Source organism: Sinohyriopsis cumingii, chromosome 2, assembly GCF_028554795.1.
Source record: "Sinohyriopsis cumingii isolate HCF-2022 chromosome 2, ASM2855479v2, whole genome shotgun sequence".
Classification (NCBI taxonomy): Eukaryota; Metazoa; Mollusca; class Bivalvia; order Unionida; family Unionidae; genus Sinohyriopsis; species Sinohyriopsis cumingii.
The window spans coordinates 46,669,884-46,695,228 of NC_142962.1; the positions used below are offsets into that span (position 1 = coordinate 46,669,884).

A 25,345-nucleotide genomic window follows, 5' to 3' on the forward strand; every position below is an offset into this window, starting at 1 on the left:
AGTTAAGCAGTTGAAGTATTCTGGCTGAAAAGCCTTCCCAACTTCTGGAAGTATTGAATATTGTTGGTCTGGTGTATGGCAAGTAGCACTTGGGGAGTTGTAATGTGTTGTATTGATTAGTTTCATAAGCTGCACAAAGGTCAAATGGATCCAGTTAATTCAACTGAGATGATTTTGCAGCTTGCCAAATCTTGATTATTTCCATTCTTCAGAGTGGAAAATGATTTGGAAAGGTTATGTCAATTAATGAGAAAGCCAGATTTAATTCTTGTCCATGTTAATTTTTCATTTACATGCAAATCATATTGAATGGAACCTCCAGATAAAGGACACCAGCTTGCAATATTCATGAGCCACTTTTCATAATTTTATTGACATTTTTCCTTGTATGCACACTTTTCCTTAGAGGATGAATTGTTGTGGTCCCTTCATTGTTCTTGATAGACATGTTTACATGGACTAAATCATCATTAAATACAACTAGCCTTTGGAATGTGAATTAGTGAGTATTTAATTTCTTTACAGTAATTTTGTTCACAGTTGATATTATTTTGTAACTGCGGGTCAAAGCAATCCATTGAAAGAAGAAAGGTTTTTGTGCATTTCCTTGTCCTACACTTGGTTGAATATTTATCCCCAAGCAAGGGTCATTCAATTGAAAAAGTATATGAAAAAGTACACCATCACAATTGCCCATTAGATACCAGCTGAATGTTGACATTTCATCAAATTTGCATAAGTTGAAGATTGAGATGGCTTCTCAATGGTCATATTCATATTCCTTTTTATGGCTATTTATACTTCATCTAATTTGATGATTGTATCGACATAGAGTTTTCACTTTAAGTTTATAAAAATATTTAGCAGAATGAAGATGCTTCTGATCTGATAAAAAAAATACCTGCTTTGATGAACAAGTTTAAAAGACAAAACTACTTGCCCTTTGGTGTCAAGTCTAAGGCAACCAACCCTGTGTCATAAAGGAATGATGGCAGAACATCAGGTTCACACTGAATAATTTGTGTGGTACGTAATTGTTCCCAATTAAAAGTGGTGCAATTCTGACCACCAACATACTACTGAAAACAAGTTTGAAAACAAGCATAATTTACTGTGGGGATCAAGTCAGTGGTCACTGCATGCATTTTTGTACTTAACCGGTATTGAGCTTATATATGTAGTGACTTGTACATATGCAACAGAATTTTGACTAAACTTTGTATTTACTTTTGTTGTTTTCCAATTAAGCATGTTGATAGCACACCGACATTGATTTCAGGATCAGAGGTTTTAATATGTAATGCCTTGTGAGCACACAAGCTGAGTTTCACAATTGCTATTTATAACTCTCAAAACCACTCAACAGATTTTGAAAGCATCCTGGCATGAGCATTGTTAAATTTGTTCTAATGATGCCAATTGGCCATCAGATATGGCTAAAATACTTCAAGGACTTTTAAAAAAACAGTATCAAATTTATAAATTTAGGCTCCAAAACAATTTTAGATTACTTCTTTTCAAAAACCGCTCAACAGAAATTGACCCAATCTGACAGCATTGTGGCAAAGATGACTTTCAGCTGTGTGCATATGATATCGATCTGCTATCAGATATGGCCACCATTTCTAAAAACCATTATTATTATTATTATTATTATTAATATTTCCTAGAGATAACACTTCCAGGGTTAGCTTCATCAAAACACATTGCTCAAAACTTCTGGCTGAACATCCATATGAGGTGTATATATTAATTTGGAAGTTACTCTGGCTTTTTTTTTGTAAATGTATTTGAAATCCATACCAGAAAGCACTCTGATTGGTCAGATTGAAAAGTTGACACCAGTGTACTACTAAATTACCATCTATTATTGGTGTAGATGGGGCATGCAAGCTGTATGTTATAGCAGTTTTATTTGGCTAGGGTGTCAACATATAATGATGCAGAATCTAGCATTGTTAATTGTTTTTGTTTTTTTTGTACACACCTGTTGGACTTCTATGCAGGCATGCATTTTGATGAGTCCATGTTATGTCAGTCTAGCTTGCAGTGAGTGTGAAAAATTGTACCTTTGATCACCAGTGTATCTATGCAATAGGTCCTCCTCAAGACAGCAATAAGTAGTAATTCTAAATCAAAATTCCACAACTGCTCAACAATTACAAAAATAGTCCTGCCGTAAATATTTTACATGACCCTCCCTTCTGCTGACTGACACTTAATTTATATATTTAATATTTCTTTCTTTCCAGACAAAAACTGAATTAAATATACATGAATAGTTTGTTTTTACTCATTCCTTCATGCCTAATACTTGATTACTCTAGCAACAAAATCTGAATAATTTCTTTTTGAGTATGTGTCATTAGGTGCTGTGTGAGCAAAAGATGACCCATAGCTGCCACTGGTAAACCAATATCATTGGTTTTCACCTTTGTTTTTATGTAATTTCAGTTAAAAGAAGAAAAGAAGGAGACAATTTTTGAAGAGGTTCAATTCATAAAAACTTACAAGAGATTTTAAGGATAAAAATAAAGTGCTGTAACCCCAATTACTGACTGATTTGTGACATCAACTCATCGGTCATCAGAGGACTGAGTAACCATGGGAGATGATACAAGGATGCGTACAGAGCTGGAAGAGCTCCAGTATCAGGCAACCAAAACCACAGATGAAGTAAGTATTCCCTTTGGAGAAAGATAGGGGTATGGGATGGAAATGTGGCTTTCAGGGGGGGGGGGGTGCATTTTAATGCCAGACAGAGTACCAGCTTAGTGTTGGTAATTCTGGTGATACGTGATAGGACCCATGAAATTATGATGGGAGGAGGGTAATTGACAACATTGAGATAAATCCAAAGTTTGACCTTTCAAAGTCTAAAAATTGAGACTAGCTAGGTTGATCAGATAGCAAGAAAAATAGCACACTCTTTGTTCCTTGCATTTCTAAGTGAACAAAGAGAAATCTGTATTCATTTGCAACAGGTTATGTAAATTGAGTCACTAACAGTTTGCATGATTAATGTGCAAAACTAATTGTAAAAAAATATAATACTTGAAGTCTATTTTATTTTGTTTCGAGTTTGTTTTTAGGTGTATCTTGATAGCACCTCCTTATTGATTACATTATTATTATATTTCAGTCCCTCATTTTGAAATGCATAATAATGCTTATATCATTAAGCTCTTGAACCAGTTCAAACATGAGTGATTTCCTTGCATACTAATTAGGTGATATTGGATCTGATTGGCTGGGCTTGTTTTCCTCTGGAAGCCATATTTCTGATAATATTTTGGATCAGTTCAATAATGAGCAAGATTGACATGTTAACATCTTGCTACATGGTAGTTTGTATACATTGCAAGGGAAGTAACCTTTGATTTGATTATATTGAAAATAACAGGTTTGGTGTTGTGAAGTGAGTGATTCTCATTGGATAAAATTTTCCAACTTTAAGGCATTTTTTAAATACCAGTATTCATGAATTTCAGTAGAATGAGTTATAAAAATTTGCAGAATAATACACCATAGGGATTAATTGAGCAATTTAAAGCTGCAGGAAATCTATAAAATTCAAATATAATTTAATTTTTTTTCAATTACAAAAACTGAAGTTTATAGATATTTTTCAGAAGGTGAACTTTCATTTTGTACATATATTGCGTTCCGGAGAAACCTTGCATATGTCCAATTTGCGTGACTCTGTGTGAATTTCTCCATAAGAAATATCAGAAAATTATGGATGGCATTCCTTAGACCTCACATTTATTACATGAACGGTACCAACTAAAACCTTTTTCAACATATTTATTCACTTACATCATAAGAACTGCATATAAAAAAAACAAAAAAGGGCAACAAACAATCTTCAGTTTATCCATTAATGAGAAGCTGATTCATGATCTTGTCAAACACAGGATCAGTGTTTCCCGTAATCCTCACTTGTGCTTCAGAGCCTCCCAAAACTTTTAATTTGGCTCCAAGTTTTGACACTAAGGAGATTTTTTACTCAGTCTCGCACCACTAGGTGATACACTGACAGAAGTAGGTGCCATTAATATCTTTAAGTTGGAGATGAAAGATCTGGTGGTAAGTTCTAGGTGAACTGACTCTCCCCTAAAAGTGGAACGCTGGGAGTCAGTTGATTGCTTATATACATGAATACATTACACATATATACACAAATGATACATCTCTGGGTTTATTATTTAGCTTGGATGTTAGGATGTTAATATTAAGTAAGATATTCAAAAGACTCGGGTAAGCTAAATATGCGTTAACTGTCACACATGAATTTTACATTTACCAGTACATTGGGTATTTTGGGCAATAAAAATGAAGAGAAAACTATAATAACTCATATACTTGTTTCCTGAACCATTCCAGATTTAATTATTGACATTTATCTCATATTCTGAGACATTCTGATTTTCCAAATGCCTACCCTAGAAAGTTTTTGACCATAAAATAAAATATTTTTAAAAATCCATCATATTCCAGATTCCTAGCTCTACTGGTCATAGACCTGAACAGGTTATGGAATGGTTATTGTCCGTTGTCTGTTAATTACAATAAGTTTGTTATTGCCACTCCTCCAAAACTTTTTTTGAGAACTGCAATGAAACTTTACCCACACATTCATTCCATGGTCAAGTTTTTCCAAATGAAAAGGCTGCTGCTCAGACATCCAGTAGAGAGCCACTATGGCAGGCAAAAAATAAGTTTTAACAAATCTTATTTTGGTGAACCAGTCCCATTATGTTTAGCATGAAAACCATAAACACTTGTATTTTGGTTGGTCTGATAGACATTGTAGCAACTAAGTACTCCAAACTTATTTCCACTCCACAGTTTTAATACAAACATACATAAATTTGCTTTCACAAGCTTACCACAAGCTTTCCACTCCACAGTTTTAATACATACATACATAAATTTGCTTTCACAAGCTTACAGTTGTCAGTTGCTCAAGTGTGTGACATCAGGCCCACTTGGGCTTCTTGTTTTTGTATTAGATCAGTTTTGAGAGATGTAATAGGGCATCTGTCAGCATACTACCTTGATTAAGACAATGGAAAAACCGACTAAAATTGGTATTTTTGTTTTAACAGTATGCCATTATTTTTCCTTCAGTTAATCATGGCTGAAAGTTTACTTACATTGTCCAAAGTAGAAACTTCTCACATTATTAATATGAATGGTGAACAAAATTAACCAGTGACTTCTTATTAAAAGTTGAGACTTTCATGATGTTGATTCATATTTCCAGATACCGACTGGATTCATTTACCAAGTTTGATTGTGAATTTCTTCATGTTTAACAAATAGGGCCAACTTTGGGAGAATTTTCTAGTTTAAAAAATATGATCCATGCCTGACCCAACATTATAAGCAGGTTTTTGAGTTATTCGGGCATGAGTTATTGCAGGAAGGGTGTAAGACTAATCTAAAACATAGCAGTTAGATTACATAGCATTCATGAAACTGTGACATTAGATAAATTATCTGTATATGAAATTACTCATATTTCTGATAGCATTACTATGTTGACAGTTTAAGCTGAGCATATAATTCTAAAATATGTCCAACCAATAAATAAATCCAATAATACCATATTTCCTTGTATTTGGACCACCTTGCCTATTTCAGTGCATCAAAAAAAAATATGTTTGTGTCAGCGCAGTAAGTAACAGTTAAATCGTACACTTTGCTCACCAGAAATGTCTTTCCAGAAATGAAACTGCAGTCTGTTTGGTCTACCTTGGCTATTTCTATGATTGGATTAACAAATATGATTTACCTAGAAATTTTGAATGCATAAAACATTGTTTCATTCACAACTTCTTGCTTATTCCTTGTTTCATAAATAGACAAGATAGTCTGTATGCCAGCAGCCAGCATGCATTCAGGGTATGATCCACAGCATTTACTTCAAAATTGTATATACAAAAACAATTTGCAATTATTAGGTAAAGCTCTCATGAATTTTGTGTACAGGATATCTGTGTGTATACAATTTGGACTTTTAATGTAGCTTTAATACATTTTTCAGTTATATCGCTATGGTGTCTGCAGTATGGCAGTTTATAGTGATGTCTAGCACTGGGGCATCATGCCGCAGACATGTAGCATAATGTTCCACCCAGTCACATTATCCTGTTAACAGGCCAAGCAGTCCTAACACTACCCTGTTAATGCTGAGCACCTAGCGAGGCAGCTGTTAATACTATTTTTATGTCTTTGGTATGACTTGGGCAAAGTTTGAGATGCAACCTCCCACATCCGAGGTGGATGCTCTAACTACTAGGCCACCGGGGCGGTATGTGTACAGGATATAATGGAACAAACATATGGCCTATCAATGCTGTATAATTGAGATTGACATTAAATTGTTTCCTCAAGAATGGAAACAATTCAGATCTGGTATGGTTCATTACCACCGATGCACTTGTTGGATGATTGCAAGTACATGCAAACATGTATGTATTATAGTGACAAATTTAGTTATTTCAGGTGGCATTGTGGTTGTCAGTGTCTTAGATGAGAAGATACACTTGTATATAATTTTCTAAACTTTGTTGATAAATTTAGTTAAATCTTGTTGTAGAATAGTTGGGTACATCTGTATTTGCTGTTAATTTTTAGTAGCTCTGAATCCTGTTAAATATGGAGTTATATGTAGCCACTCTGCCACTCCACCCCCCACCCCCACCCCAAGGGAGATGTTAACAATCCAGCTGTCTTCTCATTGAAACAAAGAAATAATTATTGATGGAGAGATGTGTTTGTAGACTTACCATAAATCACTGACAGCAAGTTTCCCTTTATAGCCACACATTTAGGTTTGTGACCATTTGTTGCAAACTTTGTAGCTCTTTTAGTATGTGTAAAGTGATTATGATGAGTTACGTAATTGCAATGTAAATTGGAATTAATCTGCATAAATTTGAATTAATGAGCTGATTAAGGAAATGTGTTACAATTATTTTCCCACTTAATACAACATTTTTGGAAATTTGGCACACATTAAATCTTACAAAGGTGTATGTGGAGAGTGTATATTTGGCTATAATTTGATTATATAATTTGGGTGTTTGCATTTTGGTTTGTGTACTAGACATAGATAAATGTCTGCAAATAACACCAGCTAAGAGTTTTTATTCCACGAGGTCCTCTGAGTTCATTTATAAGTCTTGGGTCAGCCATAGTGCAGCAAGTTAGATGGTAGAACTTGAAGGGTTCATATAGGATTAACTGTGTAAAAGAAATACCATCTCCCTTTATGCAGTAACTTCAGAATAGGTGCCAAAACAGAGGATAAGGAATAATACATATTCCAAATTAGTGAATCCCTTTTGGAAATGTTTCTTTTCGAATACACATCATTGTATTTGGTTTACAGTTTTAAAAAATTCAATACACTTGATTAATCATAAAGGTAAAAAAAACAAGCACACTGTTACTTAATACTATTCATGTCTGGTATTAAGTCTGTTTGTGCTTTCAGCACATAAAGAATACTTTAAAATTCTAAGAATGTCACACAGAATAGTTAATTTTCAGCAGCATTATTTCTAAACTGAATTTAGACAGTGAGTAAATAATCCATGCAGTTTAAAATTGGTATCTGCAGTAGGTATATTCCCTCTGAACCCAGACAGAGATTGAATATAAACATAATAATCCTTATCTAATCCTCAACCCACAGTATATTAATAACAAGACAGGTGAAAAGTTTACCTAATACAAATCTTTGTCTTCAAGAGTTTGTGAGAATTAATCTAGCCAGGGTTTGGCATCCCATCTTTGTATAAATAGATAGGTTGTTGTATACAACATCACTGTTATCCAGTAGTTTCTACCATAAGTTTTGTAAATGCATGATGTATACTGGAATTTATGAAATTCGTGAATCTAGCAGGCACCTCAAAGAGTAAGGATTTTCCTGGGCTATGTGGACTGTTATGATAAGCTGGTTGTTAACAATCTTTGTGAAAAAATTGGGAATGTCATCCAGGTTTTAATTAACTTTTCCATTTGTTTGCTGAGGAGCCTCATTTTGAGTGACACTCATATTGTTTAAAAAAGACAATGCAGAAAAGGATGAGATTCAAGAAGGAAATATTGAAAGTAAGATAAATTCACTTTTTGACCTTTATGTATTATCCATCTCAGTCATATGGAAATATGTATTTCAGTGGGAAAGTTCACTAGATTGAATTGTTTGAAATATGGTGGGGAGGACATGATCCTACATATTATTTTAGTAATAGTACTTTCTAATAATTTAAGGGTAGAAATCCTGGTATTGATGTATGATGTTTTTTCCCCATTGCCTGACATGCATCAAATTCCCTCCTTCACACAGTAGCTGTCGTTTAAACAGGATTGTCTTGGTGTAACTTGGTGTCTATAACCACAAAATCACTTAAAATCTCCTTAGTACACAAACACAGAGTTCTTGCAGTCTTTCTCTTTTGCTATATTTGAGTAAAATTATAGCATCAATATTTAAACAGTGCAATGTCCCCTGTTTGCACATGGCAGGTATCTTGCTTGAATGATAGCAGACAATAAAGTGGGGGAATTTCCTACTTCAAATAAAAGTTCTCTAAATCATCTAAAAATCATAGTTTAATTAATAGCAATTGTCATTTCTTGTTAGGTGTAGGTATTTTGTTTTAAGTGTAGTGATATTTTGTTCATCTTGGTTGCAAGATTTGCTGTACTTTGTTCAGTATTTTAGTTTTCCTTTTTACTAAGACTTCAGCAAAAGTGACTGTTGTTTACTGTACAGAGGTGTTACACATTTTGTTTTATTTTTACACATGTATAGTATTTAGTTTTCTCAGGGTTTGTGTTGAAGGATTTTACATAATGTTAAACTAACTGGGAAGAAAGGGCTTGAAGATGAGTACTTTGTGTTTTAAATCATGATTCCAGTTCGTTTTATGCTGGAATTACCCCTATCAGGGTTTTTCTCTGCTTGCATTACCCCCCCCCCCCCCCATCTCTCTCTCTCTCTCTCTCTCTCTCTCTCTCAGCATTTTTTGGTTATGTCTGGTATGGCCTTGCATTTACATTTATACCCCATATGTTTGTTAGCATAACTATTATTGTTGAGAATGTATTTCTAGTTTGGGTAGATTTTTAGTAAATATCCCTATCCTTGCCAAATTTAGTCTGTGGACTGATATTGATTCTGTTTGTTGTTTTATTACAGTAATGAATCTTCATATATCACATTTTTACTCAATGTGAATTAGTATTGGATAGTATTCCTTTTTATTTCCTTCTTTTTTGCAATCTTACCAAACTTATTTTGCTAAATTAGTCATTGAGGGAGGAGCAGCACCCTCTCTCTTCTGCCAGGCCTGAGAGTAAGTCTGTTTTGTCAGATGGCACCCTTTTATACCATGGGGCCTGATGTTGGCAGTGGGATAGAGCCATCCAATAACAGGATAGCTCAAATCTAAGTCTATCAGATATAGGAAGGGTCTGACTGGTTTTTGACTGGGCAACGAGTTCCAGGCACCAGTCACTGACTGGTCACTGGGCTCACTGTTTATTCAGTAAGGGGATAATGATTGAGTTAAATTCCCTTTCTCCCCAGAATACAAGTTCATCCATTTGGGGAATTAGAATTGTCATACTGACACCATGCTGGGGAGGAGGTTTGGATCAGGGCATTTGGTCATCACATGCACACACACACACACACACACACACACACACACACACACACACACACACACACACAACAAACACACATCCCTCACATATTTCTCTCATGACCTTGGGTCAGAAGAGAAGGAGATTATTAGGCCTTATTCCTGAAAATGCTCCATGTGAGTAGAGAGTCTGTCTTCCCCACCTATGGAGCATACTACTAGAGAGAGCCCATTAGCTCCAGATCAGGGGCTTCAGATTAAGATTGAACCTACTTCCTTATCTCCCCTGCAACAGAGTTACATTGGATTGCACAGTGAGATGGGATGAAGATGTCCTTTCTGCCCTTGTTGTTTCATACACACTGTTCCTTCAGGTTCCCTGCCTCCCATATGTAGAAAAAAAGGAGGTTGAAGAGGACAAGATCCAGTCTTCTGACAAAGTGAGGTTTACCATCTTTGACCAGTGATCTGTTTCCCAAACTTTCAGACTTGGAAATTTTTGGGGGGTCTAGTTTCCACCAGATCTCATGTTGCTCCTCACTTTGTTACAATTAAGGTCCATTCCCAAAGGTTTAATATTATGGCCAGGACTTTGCTCAACTATGCAAGGGATGTCTTTCAGAAAAAGAAGAGAGAAGCCCAACCACCCCATGTTGAGACCCTTGGTCTCTGCAACAAGCTATGTGTTTCATACCCATTCCTCGTCAATTAAACATCCCACTTTTGATTCCAAAGCAACTCAGGTGAATATTTCCATGGGGACCTGGATCTGCCTCTCAATGTATACACTGGAAACTTTAGGACAAAAGGCTAGGCCACTAGTTATCTTAGCATCACATGTTGACCACTTTTCAGCAATGCCGTTCAGCCCACAGAGGGTGGAATCTCTATCACCCATTATCATTTCATTGAAGCAGCAACTCAAACATTTTGGCATGTGTTATCCTTGTCCATGCCTTGTTGGTGGAATGTCTCCACCTCCATTTTGATGTTGTTCTGGACACATCCAAGGTCTTACTAAAACACGGTAAGATCCTTTTGAGGGCTCCTTCTATGGAAACAGACTATATTCATTGGACTCATCCTCCCACTGGCTTCTCAGTATCTCAGAAACTAGCAACACTGGTCCTACACATCTGCTCCTAGCCCGTTAAATTGGCCAAGAAACAAAATCATTCTGACCCACCACAGGGTCCATTGGCAAAGTTCTTTAAAGCCATGTGGTGCATGTCATAGCATCAATCCTCTTTTAGAAAGACAAGGGTGGACACCCAAGAGTGTTTATCCCATAGATGCCAGGCTAGACCTCTTTTCAGAGGTTCTGTCTGGCATATCAGTCAATGACTGGGTCCTTTCTATCATAATTGTGCATACCAGCTTTGGTTTCAGAATCACCCTTCTTTTGTTAGTTCTCCCATGTTCTTCACAATCATGCAGTCCAGAGGTTGTTTAGCCCATTTAAGGTCATTAATGACCATGCTGGGTCTTCTCCAAACCCTAGAGAAATTGGAGCTTGCTAAATCGCAAGGTTTCATGAGGATTCATTTCCTCACTAACAGGATTAGTCCCTGTCCTTCAGAACAGAGTAGTTAAGATCCTGCTGGAGATGCTGATAACTATGACCATGTTGGCAGCTCATTATTTTCTTTCTCTGCTGGGGACATTGTACTCCGCAATAGAATTGATTTCCCTTGACAGGCTGTACTTGTTTCCTCTCCATTTTCTCCTTTGGCGAACTGCAGACTGCACTGGAACCCCTCTGAATGCTCAGATTTATCTGGGTGTAGAGTCCCATCATCATCTGTTTTGGTGGACTAATCAGTGCCAGTTTCTGACCAGAGTCCATGTTTCCTCAAACAAAACTCCTGTTCACAGACTTGTCAGATTCAGGGTGTTATGCTATCTAGAACTGAAAGGACTGATTTCACTATGTAACAATTTTTGTTCCTGGATAGTAAGTGTTATTTCATAATTGCTTATGCCTAAAAAGTATAGAAAGTGGCTATTATTCTACACAAACTTTGCTTTTGTGACCAGGACAGTGATATTTTGAAATTTACCTATTTCCAATGATAAAATGGGCGAATTTGTCTTTTCGTTTACATAAAGTCAGAAGAAGAAAACATGAATCAAAATTAAAATGTATTTATACAAAAGTATTACAAAAATGATCACAAAAGATTTAGAAGTTTTTCAAGATTTACGATTATACTGTAAATCACTTTCATGAATCAGCCCCCAAATTTAGTCTCCCATCATGTTCTCGTTATACAGTCCTTGGTAGCAGCATTCAAAGTCCAGTATATTCTGGTGGAAGCGTTCACCTTGCACCTCCAAGTACACTCCCATGAAATCCTTGAATTTATCAAGATGAAAATCAAGTATATGGACTTCAAGGGACATTGCAGCCCATTGGGCCATACTTTTTCACCAGCCTCAACCAGCTCCCCATAGTTTTCAGCCTTGTGATTGCCCAGGAATCCTCGAACCACTGTGACAAAGCTGTTCCAAGCTGCTTTCTCCTTACTAGTGAGCTTCTTGGGGAATTCATTGCACCCCAGGATCTTCTTTATCTGTGGTCTGATGAAGACACTGGCTTTGACCTTTGCCTTGGACAGCTTTGGGAAGAAGTCTTGAAGGCTGCAAACGCCTTATCTAGAGCTCTGACAAATTTCATATTAGGCCCAATTTGATGTGCAGTGGTAGCATCAGCACCTTCTGGGGGTCCACCAGTGGCTCCCACTTGACGTTGTTCCTCCCCATAGAGGACTCAGTCCACTGTTGCCAGTTCTGCCTGTTGTAGTGCACCTTGGTGTCCCTGCTGTCCCAAAGGCAAAGATAGCAGTGAAACTTGGTAAAACCGCCTTGGAGACCTATCAGGAATGCCACCATTTTGAAGTCTTTGATGACCTTCCAGTTGTACTTAACATACTTCAAGGCATCCAGCAAGGTCTTGATGCTGTTGTAATCCTCTTTGAGGTGCACCAAGTGAGCCAGGGGAAGAGATGGGTACTTGTTCCCATTATGGAGCAGCATGGCTTTGAAGCTCCTGGATGAGTTGTCAGTGAAGAGGCACCACTCATTCTAGTTACAGGTGATTCCGATTACCTCGAACGGACTGGTCAGATTGTGGCAGAAGTAGAGCCTATCTTGACGGATGAAGAAGCAGACCTGCCAATTCTTACGATTTGCCATAAGTCGTACGAAAATTACCCTTAAAATACAGACTTACAGCATACTAGCAAAAACTATGGAAAAATGATCGTAGCTGAAAAATCCAGATAATTGGTTTATCCGCATTTTATTTGGATCCAGGTTTCATCTTAGAATTAGTGAAATTAGTCAGGGAACCAGACTAACTTTACAGCAGCACCCCAGACTCTTTAAACTGCACCTATTTGTGCAAAGTGTCTGCATGATCAAATTCTTGATTATAGAATTTTAAAAAATGGTATCTAGAAAGCGATACATGTTTAAGATGAAAGGGAAAATAATCTTCTAGAAAAGTGTTAATAATCAACACAGATGAATAAATAGGAGTATTCAGATTCTTGTGAATAAAAGCTGGAAAGGACACAGTTACATTTATTGGACATCATGTGCCAACTTGAGTATGTCTCATGGCAGGAGATATGATTGCCGTTGTCATGTGAAATGGAAACGAATTTCCAAGAATGATGTAAAGTTGAGAGATAGCAACAAGCCGTTAAGCTGCATAGAGTTTGGAACTAGAATTTGTGTGCCTCATTTTCAGTTGAACATAATGCTTATCGACAATGCATCAAACTTTTAATAATGTTTCCAGCTTTACAATAGCAGTTATTGATATTTTCTTACACCTTACTGAAAACTGGTCAATCTTACGGAAAAAAATCAACTGCCTAACTGAGATGGACTTTTTGAAGTTGGCAGGTATGAAGAAGCTGGAACAAGCTTGGTGACACTTCCTCTGATCTGCGACTTGCACACTTTCATGCAACAAGTTTCACTGCTTGAGTGTAGACGTCAGAAGCTCGGCATTGGGCTTTGTGAGACCAAGATCTCTGATCAAGTCGTTGAGATCATTTTGGTTAGGATAGTATGGGTTTCTCTCCTGAGCTCCACCTCTGAAATGGTCATCTGGACCTACAATGTCTTCCTTGCTGTCTGACTTGCTTCTCTCTTCTAAAGATGGCTGCTCTTTTGCCAGAGAAGTGGGTACAGGGAGCTCAAGGCACTGTGTGGCACCTGGGCAATGGATGAAGGAAGGTCCGAATATGTGATAGCAAGTGCATTCTTGCCAGTCCGATGTTTGGAAGGGTCCACCATTCAGAAGTGGTCAGTTTGACTCTCGCCAAATTCTTGGGATAGCAAACTTCATGGCTCTCTTTTCCCCTCTGTACCATTCTATAAAAAATACATTTATTTCACCCATGACTAATGTGTAAGAGATTCTCGCAACATTTTTCATATATGATATATTTTTTCAATAACATTGAAAGTTGTAAAATATTTTAAAATTAAAAGCTTTTAGTTTTAAAAGTTTCACAAATTTTATAACAAAATTCCAAGCAACAGTTGTCCATCATACTTTCCAGAGTTTTATTTACAGTGCTTGCAGGGGAAATGGGGTGCCCAGGGTTTGTCTTGATCCCAATACCAAAATATGCCTTGTAGGCCTCACACATCTTGGCAGATGTTTCCACTGTGTACTGTTTCACTCTTGTCTTGATAAATTGGGCATAGACATAGCAAAATGCATCTGCTGGATGCTTGCAGCCTCTTGATGCCATCTCAGAAAAATGCAGATATGTATCCACTTAGGCAGCTGGATCTAAACTGAACTGGTGGGTTTAAGGCCCCTGTATTTATACTACTATTTATATTACTGGTTAGCTCTAGAAGTTACTCAAAGTTGACTCAGCACTGAATCCATTTGGAATGTTCTGAAAGATAGGTAAATTTCAAAATATCACTGTCCAGGTCACAAAAGCAAAGTTTGTGGGGAATAATTGCCATTTTATATACTTTTGAGGCACAAGCAATTCAGAAATAACACTTACTGCCCAGGAACAAAAAAAAAAACATTTGTTACACGGTATTCTTCAGGGTTCATGTTCTGAGAAGAATATGTTTTCCACATCAACAGTTTGAGAGTGATGTTCATATTCCTTCAAGGGTACATCAATAAAGTAAGAGTTTTCTACAGAGGACACATCAGTTGTAGCTTACTCAAGGAGACAATCTTTTTATTAATAATCCTGAATGGATATGTCTCAACATAAGGTTGTTATCATGTCTTATCATGTCTCTTTGGTCCTAAATGAAAATGGTGCTATGTCCACAGCAGTGTCCTTTGAAAATAATTTTATCACTACTATTTCAGAATGAATATTCACATCAATGTCTAAGTTTTCACTGAATGACTTCTTATGATATCTAGGTAGTTGTAAATGAAAAGAGTGCTGATTTGATCACCAATATGGCCAACACAATGGTCATGTTGAAAATCATGTTGTCTTTCTTTTCCTTGATAGCTGGTCATATCGACATTGAGTTTTCACCAATGATGTATGGATAGTCCTAATGGATATGGTGTCGGTCTGATATCCAGTATGGTTACCATGGCAGCAGTCTTGAAAATCTTATCATTGCTTCTCCAAAAACAAACATACCTGCATGGGGTTTTCACCAGAAGACTTTTAAGATGTCTTCTTAGTTCTGAATTAAAATGATGATGGTCTGATGTCCAATATGGCCACCATGATGGCCATCTTGACATTGTTGTTATTGCTACTCCTCTTCGATGGAAAGTCATTTTGTCATTGGGATTTCATCAAGAGAGTTCTTTGGTGATAGCTGATCCAAAACGAAAATTATGCAGATCGACCCTCAATGAAGTTATTTCAGCTCCTCCCAAAAGGTGGGCCATATCAACAAAGACTTTTCACAGATAACCTTTTTTTAATGATACCTTGTTGATCCTAAATGAAAATGATGCCAGTCATACATGTACATCCAATATGGCAGCCATGGTGGCCATCCTGAAAATCTTGTCATCACCATGTACCCTGCACGGATAGTCATATTGAAATGGGGTTTTCACCTTAAGACATCAGATGTCTGCTTGGTGAAAAATAAAGTGGTGCCACTCTGACTTCAAATTATGACCAACACAGCAGCTGATTTGAAAATCATGTATCATGGAAGATTATCAGAGATACTTTCAGGACATACGATACTAATTATATGGAAAAATGGGAACCAGCCTGGAAATGGGTGAACATACAATATGGTATAGATGGGTTTGGCTGTCCAGGATTGGTTAATAATGTAAGTTATGTTTTAGGAAAAAGAATCTTTTGAGAGCTTATCCTAGTTGTAAGTGAAAAAAAGAGACATTGTTTTATTGATGGAATTTCAGTCCTTTAACGGTCTTGGGTTTGGAACACTCATTACTAAAATTAGCACCTGACTTATTGGTGCAGAATTGAAAGCACGTTTCAAACACATACAGGTCCAGAAAATGCTGTGGCTCATAACCTTTTCTCTACACAGAAGCTGACATCCGGGTTTCATCTATATTGATAAATATAGGTTTGATCATGAGCACTCAAAAATTTTAAGTTATTGAATTTTTAATATCATGGTGTTTGCATAGGTTTACTGTGGGAACTGAATTAGTACCATGAGTCCTTTCAACACTCAACAGGTGAAAGGAAGAAATGGTCTTGTCTTGAAATCCAGTGAATTTTGTTTGGCCAATAGAGCAACAGCCCCTTCAAGGGACTTGTATTAACTAAAGTTACATTAAATAAATGGGACTGTTAGTAACTGAGTCATGTAGCAGGTTTTAACACTTTTAATTTTCTTTTGATTCTGACCCAGAATAAGTCTAGGCTGGTAATGAATTGGTTAGCACATTTAGGTTACCGGGTATGCATGAACTTGCCAGACTGGGTAAGTGATCTTAAAAATTAATGTGGATCCCTAAAATGGATCTAAAGCTGCATCTTAATTACCATTCCATGGACACCTGGGCCACAAGAAATTGGCACAACATTTAATCTTTAATGATATACTGGTTGCTGCTGCTGATCTTGTGTTGAGAAGATGAAGATTGGATACCACTCTGAAATTCTAGTTTCATGCCATACTGTAATATGACCAGGAACTTTTGTCTCTCACACACATTTTTTATTCGTTTGCATTTATATATGTGGAGTTTAATGTTTTTCTTCAGTGCAGTTGAAATTACGAATATAATTTGATTACTGTTTTACACAGTTGAAGAATTTCTGTGATGATCTGTGAAATTTCCATCAAAAAGTGCTGTTATTCATGAGGAAAATATCTGAAGAGATTCATGTCATCTTTTAATTGGAATCCTAGCAAAGTCATCAGTTTGAATGAGAAATTTGAAACATGAGCATGTATCACATAGTACATTTTCCACTCTAGCTAATTGTTAGGTACTGGTGGATGCAGGCGTGAGATAAGAAAAATATGCAAGGAAAATTTATTGTGTTTGATTTAAATCTTAACTTTTAAAGACAGAATACTCTACCTTTCAGAATTTGCTGTGAATGCCTTTTGGAATTTTGTGTGCAGTCATTCTTATTTTCTAATAATTCAAGAAGAATTGATTACTTAATTCTTGTGGCAATTTTCGGAGATCAGATTGATTTGTCTTTCAAGGAGAAGAGCAGTGCATTAGATGACAAAACACTTAATGCCCCAGCTTTGTCTGAATGGAATTTGACTGGTGAAAATGAGAAAATCATGAATCTGCTTATGTGTTCTTGAGAAGCAGATTTAAAGTTAAATGTATTGCTGAGCATAGTATAGTTGTGTAACTGGATGCTACAGGTTGTGCAGGGTAGCTAGGATATTACACAGATTCTTCTAGACACATGAAACGTTGTGATGAAAACTGTGACAAACTGGCACTTTCTGATCTGCAAAAGTCGGAGGAAAAGAAGTCATTTGGACAACAATCAAAGCTTTTTGAACATGCCAACCTTGAAGTAAATTTACAATTACATTTTTCAAGTAATTCATAAGTTTACATTTAACAGATTTATTTGAAAGCCAAGGGGATTTGATTGTTTGAATCAATGTAGTACACACCTGTCAAAATAAATTTCATTGTGCTTTGTTGGGGGTGAGAACATTAGAGAAACAGAAGTGTTAATTTTTATTTTAGAGTCACTTGTTTGTCAGAAGCCTTTAGGACACACATTTCTTCATTCATCATAGTTTCTTTTTTTTTAGAAACAGCAACAGAATGAAAAACTTTATGATGAAAGCAAGAATTAGTGAATAAACATTTTGATCACTTTTATTTGTTTGGAGACCGCTCCAGTGGCCTAGTGGTTAGAGCGTCCGCCTCGGATGTGGAAGGTCGTGGGTTCGATCCCCGGCCGAGTCATACCAAAGACTTACAAAAATGGTACTAACAGCTACCTCACTGGGCACTCAGCATTAAGAGGTTAGTGTTAGGACTGGTTGGCCTGGTGTCAGGATACTGTGACTGGGTGGGACATTGTGCTACACATCTGCGGCATGATGCCCCAGTGCTGGACATCACTATAAACTGCCACGCTGCAGACATTGTAGCAATATGACTGAAAAGTTGTTAAAGCTACGTTAAAAATCCAAATCACACACACACACACACACACACACACACACACATATTATGTTTGGAAAATTGTATTCGTATTCAAATGATAATAACATTCTGGAAATTATAGAATTCAGCCATAAGACCAATTTTATTTTGATTAGTTTGATATAAACTAGTAATAGAATTTTGTAAACATTTCATGAATACTGTAATTATGAATTTTAATTACTGCTAGGTCATCAAGATAAGTAATTGTGAGACAGGAGACTGCATGTCCCCTGGAGAAGTATATCCTGTTTTCATGAGATAAATAATGAACTATTTATATTTGTCTTTCAGTCCTTGGAGAGTACCAGGCGTATGTTACAGTTGTGTGAAGAGGTAATTTACTGTTCTTAATTATTTATAAGGATTGATTTTACATTCATTCAATATATTTTGAACCTCCTATCACCAAATTAATGAATAGGTTAGGTAAACATATGACTTTAATATGGATTATTTGATGTTGAATTAGGCCTAAAAACAAGATTTAAAACAAAAACTTTTGAGCTATTATTAGTTCTTGTGCCATTTCCAAATGTCCTTTTTTTCTGCCAGAGAAATGCAACCTTGACATAAATGAAAGTTTAATATGCCTTTGTAACACGTCATTTGATGGATTTATTTTGTTTGTTCAATTAGAAACAAGATACAGATACATATTCAAGATATTGTTATGATCATAATGTTGTCTTAACTCTGCAAAACACCATTATAGGCCAATAGTTTATCCTGTCATTGCAATACTAATAGGGAGGGGGTTGTACCAATAGCTGTTGAAGGGCATGCACACCATTTGACCTGTTGAGTTAATGAAAGATAATAAAACCCAGGTAATTCTGGTCAGCCTATACAGTGAGGTTAACCTATAAGATCTCTTATGACCTCATTGACCTACATATAATCATTGTGACTGTGGAATGGTCAGTACCATCCATTGTTGAAAAGTGGCTTTATTTACACAGACAGACAGATAAACACACACATTATTGTATGCACTGATCTTTGAGCTTTTGGCAAATGTGTAAATGCCACTTTAGCATCAAAGGACAACTTTTTGAAAATCTCCTTATATTTTAAGTCTGCTAATTAAAGAGGTATTTCAGTGGGTTGATTGTCTCATTACATGTTAATGCTTGCAAATCAAAGTAATATTTCAGTATGCTACTTGTTTCATTAGATATTACTGCTTGCCAGAGTGGCTAATCATGAATGGAAAATCATATGGACATGGGTTTTTACTGCAAGACTTAATTTGATTTCTGGTTGGTCCTAAATGAAGAATAGTGCCACATGTGCATTCAAGAGGGTCACCATAGTGGCCATCTTGGAATGTTGTTACTGCTACTTCTTCTGAATGTAAGTCATATTTACATGTGGTTTTCACGGCAAGACTTCTTAAGTTGGACTGAAATAAAAATGAAAATTTGGGTTGCTTCTGACTTTCAATATGGCCACCACAGGTCCATCTTGAAAATGGGCTACTAGTCTCATTTGATATTACTGGTAACCAGAGTGATGTTTCAGTGGGCTACTTGTCTCATTTGATATTTACTGCTAACCAAAGTGATGTTTCAGTGGACATCTTGGCTCTTTGGGTATTACTGCTAATCTTCACTTGTTATTTTTATCAATTTTTAGAAAAAAATGTGAATGTTTAGATGATATATCCACAAAATTAAGTGCTTTTAAATATGAATTTTGTTACAAAATCTCAAAATTTGGTACTCATGAATGTAAAGTTATTCATTGTATTTAGATATTGACCAGGCCTCATGCAGCCACCCCATCATGCAGAAATAACTTCTTAGCTGTTCACCTGGCCTCTTGCTGCCATGCAGTCATGCAGTAATATCTACATAGTTAGCTTTTCATCGGTCTCTTACAGCCACCCAATCAGATAATAGTATCTACGTAGCTGTTCACATGGCCTCTTGCTGCCATGCAGTCATGCAGTAATATCTACATAGTTAGCTTTTCATCGGTCTCTTACAGCCACCCAATCAGATAATAGTATCTACGTAGCTGTTCACATGGCCTCTTGCTGCCATGCAGTCATGCAGTAATATCTACATAGTTAGCTTTTCATCAGGCCTCTTACAGTCAACCAAACAGACAATAGTATCTACATAGCTGTTCACATGGCCTCTTGCTGCCATGCAGTCATGCTGTAATATCTACATAGTTAGCTTTTCATCAGGCCTCTTACAGCCACCCACTCAGACAATAGTATCTACATAGCTGTTCACCTGGCCTCTTGCTGCCATTCAATCATGCAGTAATATCTACATAGTTAGCTTTTCATCAGGCCTCTTACAGCCACCCAATCAGACAATAGTATCTACATAGCTGTTCACATGACCTCTTGCTGCCATGCAGTCATGCAGTAATATCTACATAGTTAGCTTTTCATCAGGCCTCTTATAGCCACCCAATCAGACAATAGTATCTACGTAGCTGTTCACATGACCTCTTGCTGCCATGCAGTCATGCAGTAATATCTACATAGTTAGCTTTTCATCAGGCCTCTTATAGCCACCCAATCAGACAATAGTATCTACGTAGCTGTTCACATGGCCTCTTGCTGCCATGCAGTCATGCAGTAATATCTACATAGTTAGCTTTTCATCAGGCCTCTTACAGTCACCCAATCAGACAATAGTATCTACATAGCTGTTCACCTGGCCTCTTGCTGCCATGCAGTAATATCTACATAGTTAGCTTTTCATCAAGCCTCTTAATGCCACCCAATCAGACAATATTATCTACATAGCTGTTCGCCTGGCCTCTTGCAGCCATACAGTCATGCAGTAATATCTACATAGTTAGCTTTTCATCAGGCCTCTTACAGTCACCCAATCAGACAATATTATCTACATAGCTGTTCACATGGCCTCTTGCTGCCATGCAGTCATGCTGTAATATCTACATAGTTAGCTTTTCATCAGGCCTCTTACAGCCACCCAATCAGACAATAGTATCTACGTAGCTGTTCACATGCACTCTTGCTGCCATGCAGTATATCTACATAGTTAGCTTTTCATCAGGCCTCTTACAGCCACCCACTCAGACAATAGTATCTACATAGCTGTTCACCTGGCCTCTTGCTGCCATGCAATCATGCAGTAATATCTACATAGTTAGCTTTTCATCAGGCCTCTTACAGCCACCCAATCAGACAATAGTATCTACGTAGCTGTTCACATGACCTCTTGCTGCCATGCAGTCATGCAGTAATATCTACATAGTTAGCTTTTCATCAGGCCTCTTATAGCCACCCAATCAGACAATAGTATCTACATAGCTGTTCACTGGGCCTCATGCAGCCACCATGTTGTGCAGTAGTATAAATCAACATTGTTAGCTAATTCACCAGGCCTCTTACAGCCTTACAGTTAAACAATAGTATCTACATAGCTGTTCATCAGAGGCCTCTTAGAGCCACCCAGCTATGTAATAGTATCTACATAGTTGCCTCTTCTCCAGGCATTTGAGTTACCCAGTCAGATAATACTATCAGTGGCTATTCACCAGGCCACATGCAGCCATAAGAACAGACTAGAATGGAAAGTATACACTTCTCTCTCCTTTAAGCACTATCAATCGAGTGACCCATGTTATAAGTGATGTAGCCATACATATGTATTGGTTGATGTTCCAGAAAGGTTATGTCCTGATAGTGCCTACAAAATTACAATAGGGTATTGATTACTCAATGATGTGAAAATTGCATTGTTATTGGTTCTTGTTAGCCATAAACTAAAATTAGGTGAATTAATTAAAAAGTAGTCAGAGCAGAAAAATCACACAATTTAATGGGATCATAACAATACCCAGACTGGGGGTGGGACTAGAGTATATTAAAAGATTTTATTGTGGGGGACCACTTTAGTTAGACTATTCGAGTATGATGATGAATACCTTACATTGGAAGAATGTAGTGTACATTGTAAATGTAAGATGCTGGCAGTCCAAGTTTTTCCATACCATACACCTCTCTTGTGGGATATATATATCCAAGTGTTATACAATTTGATTTTTACTCATATAACCCATTACCACATTATAGTAATATTTTAAAAGACTCTTTTCTATTTCAAACAACACGTTGAGTTTGAAATAGTAAATTAGTCTAATGTTGATTAGATTAGCTATGTATGACTTTTCAGCTAAATTTTTCAAAGTTTAAAGATCATACGTAATAGCAAGAAGACAAGAACAACATAATAAAATCAACATCTTCAATTTCAGTACTTACTAATGTATTAAGAGCTACAATGTTGTGTTTATTAAAAATTTTAATTGCCATAGATGTGTCTGATTTGCTGTTTTAGTTGGATTCGGATCTACCGTAGACAGGTTGACTTCCGGAAGAATTTTACATTTCCAGGATCCATTCAGAATATTAGATAGTGTTATTTATTGTAAAATTGGAAGGTGTATAGTTTATGCCATTATTTATGGGTAGGTGAATATATTATCGATTTAGAATTACCAGTAACAGATAGGCACCTGCTTTGGTTGTACTTCTAACAAATAGAACAGATAGTATCATTGTGGAATGTTTGAGACAGCTTAGGGTGAGAAAACTTTATTTTAAATTGGCCCAGTTTGGTTGAATCAGCTCTGTGGTGGTTCATTGGTAAACGGAAAGAATGATTCAACTTACCCTAGTATTGTATACTATGTTTATGATGAACAAAAGCCAACACAGATTTTGGTTGTTTATTATTTTTTACAAAAATCTGCGGGTTGTATACATCTGCAGGTAATCTCTTCTTTTAAACAGTATAATAAACTGCAGGTAAAACATGAGTGTGAGTTATACTTGGACATGTGTTATATTCACTAATTTAGAGTAATGAGGGTCTCGGGAGAGCATGTTAAGTCTGCAAGAGTTCTGTATACCTTTGTTTAACGACTATATACATTAGAACACTGATAATCTCGACAATAATTATCTGGACTATTTGCACATACGGACTCGTGTACTGTTCACCAAGAAGAAAAATCACTAATTGATTAAAATCTATTATCCAGGCAACCAGTTTTCAGAACAAATTAAAATTGTTCCAGATGGGTAGAGGTAAATCACAATTAACTTTTCAAATTAATAAATAATTGACTTAATGACAGATTGTGTTATTTGCATAATTTTTGTCCCATTTGTTATTAATTCAACCTCAAAATGAATTAAGTCTGTGTGTATGCCTTCAAGCTCGAAAACATGTTACACTAGTGGATATCAAAGACTTTTCATTTCAGGTTGGCAGAAAAACATAAACTTTGTACGTTTTAATGACCAAATATGTTGTTTTAGACTGATATTAATTGCCATCTTAATTTTTATCACCTTTTACAACTTTGGCCATTGCTAGTACCAACATAGATGGGGATAGACATGCACTAAAAATAAATATTGAGTGTACTTTTCTTATTTTGGGGGGTTTAAAATATGTGTCTAAGGGGTGCATTATGGTAAGATTTTGGGAACAAAGAACAAAAATTGCAGGAAACTCACTGTCACAGTGCAATTTTCACAGTGATCAGTGGTTGTCCATCCTTTCATATTAGTCAAGATCATTGTCAGGTGGTCAAAGGTCATCAGTGCAAAGACAAAACACTCAGTACAAAGTTTGTGAGAGGGGAAAGAGATTTACATATAGTAAGGTGCAAAGAAAACTACTAACGTACAACATGAATAAAAGAAGGGGAATAATGTTATTTTATGTAATATAGATATACATCACTTCTACAGATTTACCTCAAATAAAAATTACAAGCCACACCTGTGGTTCTATCTTTTTATGAAGTTTGATTATGATATATATATGACTAATTAATTATATATTTTTTTCTGTGACTTTGTATCTATCTGCAACATTAGAGCAAAGAAGCAGGGATCCGGACTCTAGTAAATTTGGATGAGCAAGGAGGTGAGAGCACAAGACTGTTCATTTTTTTGTCTCTTCTTCCAGTTTGTCTGACATTCAGGTGTCAGCAGGAGAGAGACATGAACAGTTACAACCATGTTGTCTGCTTCCTAATTCTGTTTGTCCACATGGTTGTCTTGTTGCTCAATGCTTCATTATATACTGTGTCATGCAATTTGAATTAACGTATCTTCTTAACTCCAGAAGACGTAGATGCTAAAACATTAATGCTTAGCATCTCCGTAAGACATGGAGACTTTAAATCACCAGGTGAATTTGCTGATTTGGCAAACTACATTTACAAGGTTTGTGATTTTATTCTCTGAATTTTGATCCCCTTTGTCTGACCATTCATATACCTACATCTGTCTGACCTAGAAAGTTTGTTGGAAAAGTTACATAAAAACCAGTGACCACATGCAGGTTTGTTGGCATGTTTATACCTAAATAGATATCAGTAATCTATTTCACCAACATAAGTCATCAAGTTAAGTCAAGACTTGAGACATCTGATTGGCCAGTTTTATGTCATGTTTAATTTTCAGCCAGTCATGCTACAAGATTCTAAACTTAAAGTACATACTTTCTAATGATGAAAGCCAGTCTGGGTTAGATTTTCATGGTATCTGGATACTTTGTTCACCATCAGGCCAAGTGAGCTTATGGCATGGTCCATTGTGCATAATGCATCCATTTACAATTGTTATATGCAGCTTCTCAAAAACTGCTTGACCAGTGGCACTTATTTTTTCAGTGAATATTCTTACATCATGACCATTCAGATTTGTTCAATTAATGCTCATCTGTTGTTTGGTATGACTGCTATTACCAAAAATAAGATTTTTATTTTAGATAACTTCTCCGAAACTGCTAAACAAAATGTGACTACATTTTATAAAAATCTTGCTGGCATGAAGTCCTTTAAAAGTTGTTCAAATAATGTAAATTCACCTTAAGATATGGACTCTGTTATTAAACTTGGAAAACCCTTAAAAGACTTTTTATTAAAGCATCCTTCAACAGAATTTGACAAGAAGCATCAGATTATTGAATCCTTCCCATTTCATATGTGCACAAAAATGTTTTGTTCC

At 36.4% G+C, this 25,345-nt stretch overlaps 1 protein-coding gene across 4 annotated transcripts in view; it reads left to right on the plus strand.

Moving 5' to 3' along the window:
• LOC149804767 (synaptosomal-associated protein 25-like) overlaps positions 1-25,345 on the plus strand; it is a 100,308-nt gene that overhangs the window by 27,016 nt on the left and 47,947 nt on the right. For 3 of the 4 annotated variants that reach the window (XM_089944197.1, XM_089944203.1, XM_089944212.1), the window contains exons 2-3: positions 2,455-2,676; positions 18,619-18,660. In XM_089944197.1, the coding sequence (XP_089800323.1) occupies positions 2,605-2,676; positions 18,619-18,660 (114 nt within the window). In that variant the 5' untranslated portion in view covers positions 2,455-2,604. Of the gene's footprint in view, positions 1-2,454; positions 2,677-18,618; positions 18,661-24,208; positions 24,258-25,345 lie in introns of all 4 variants that reach the window. The other variant, XM_089944221.1, reaches the window with a different exon arrangement.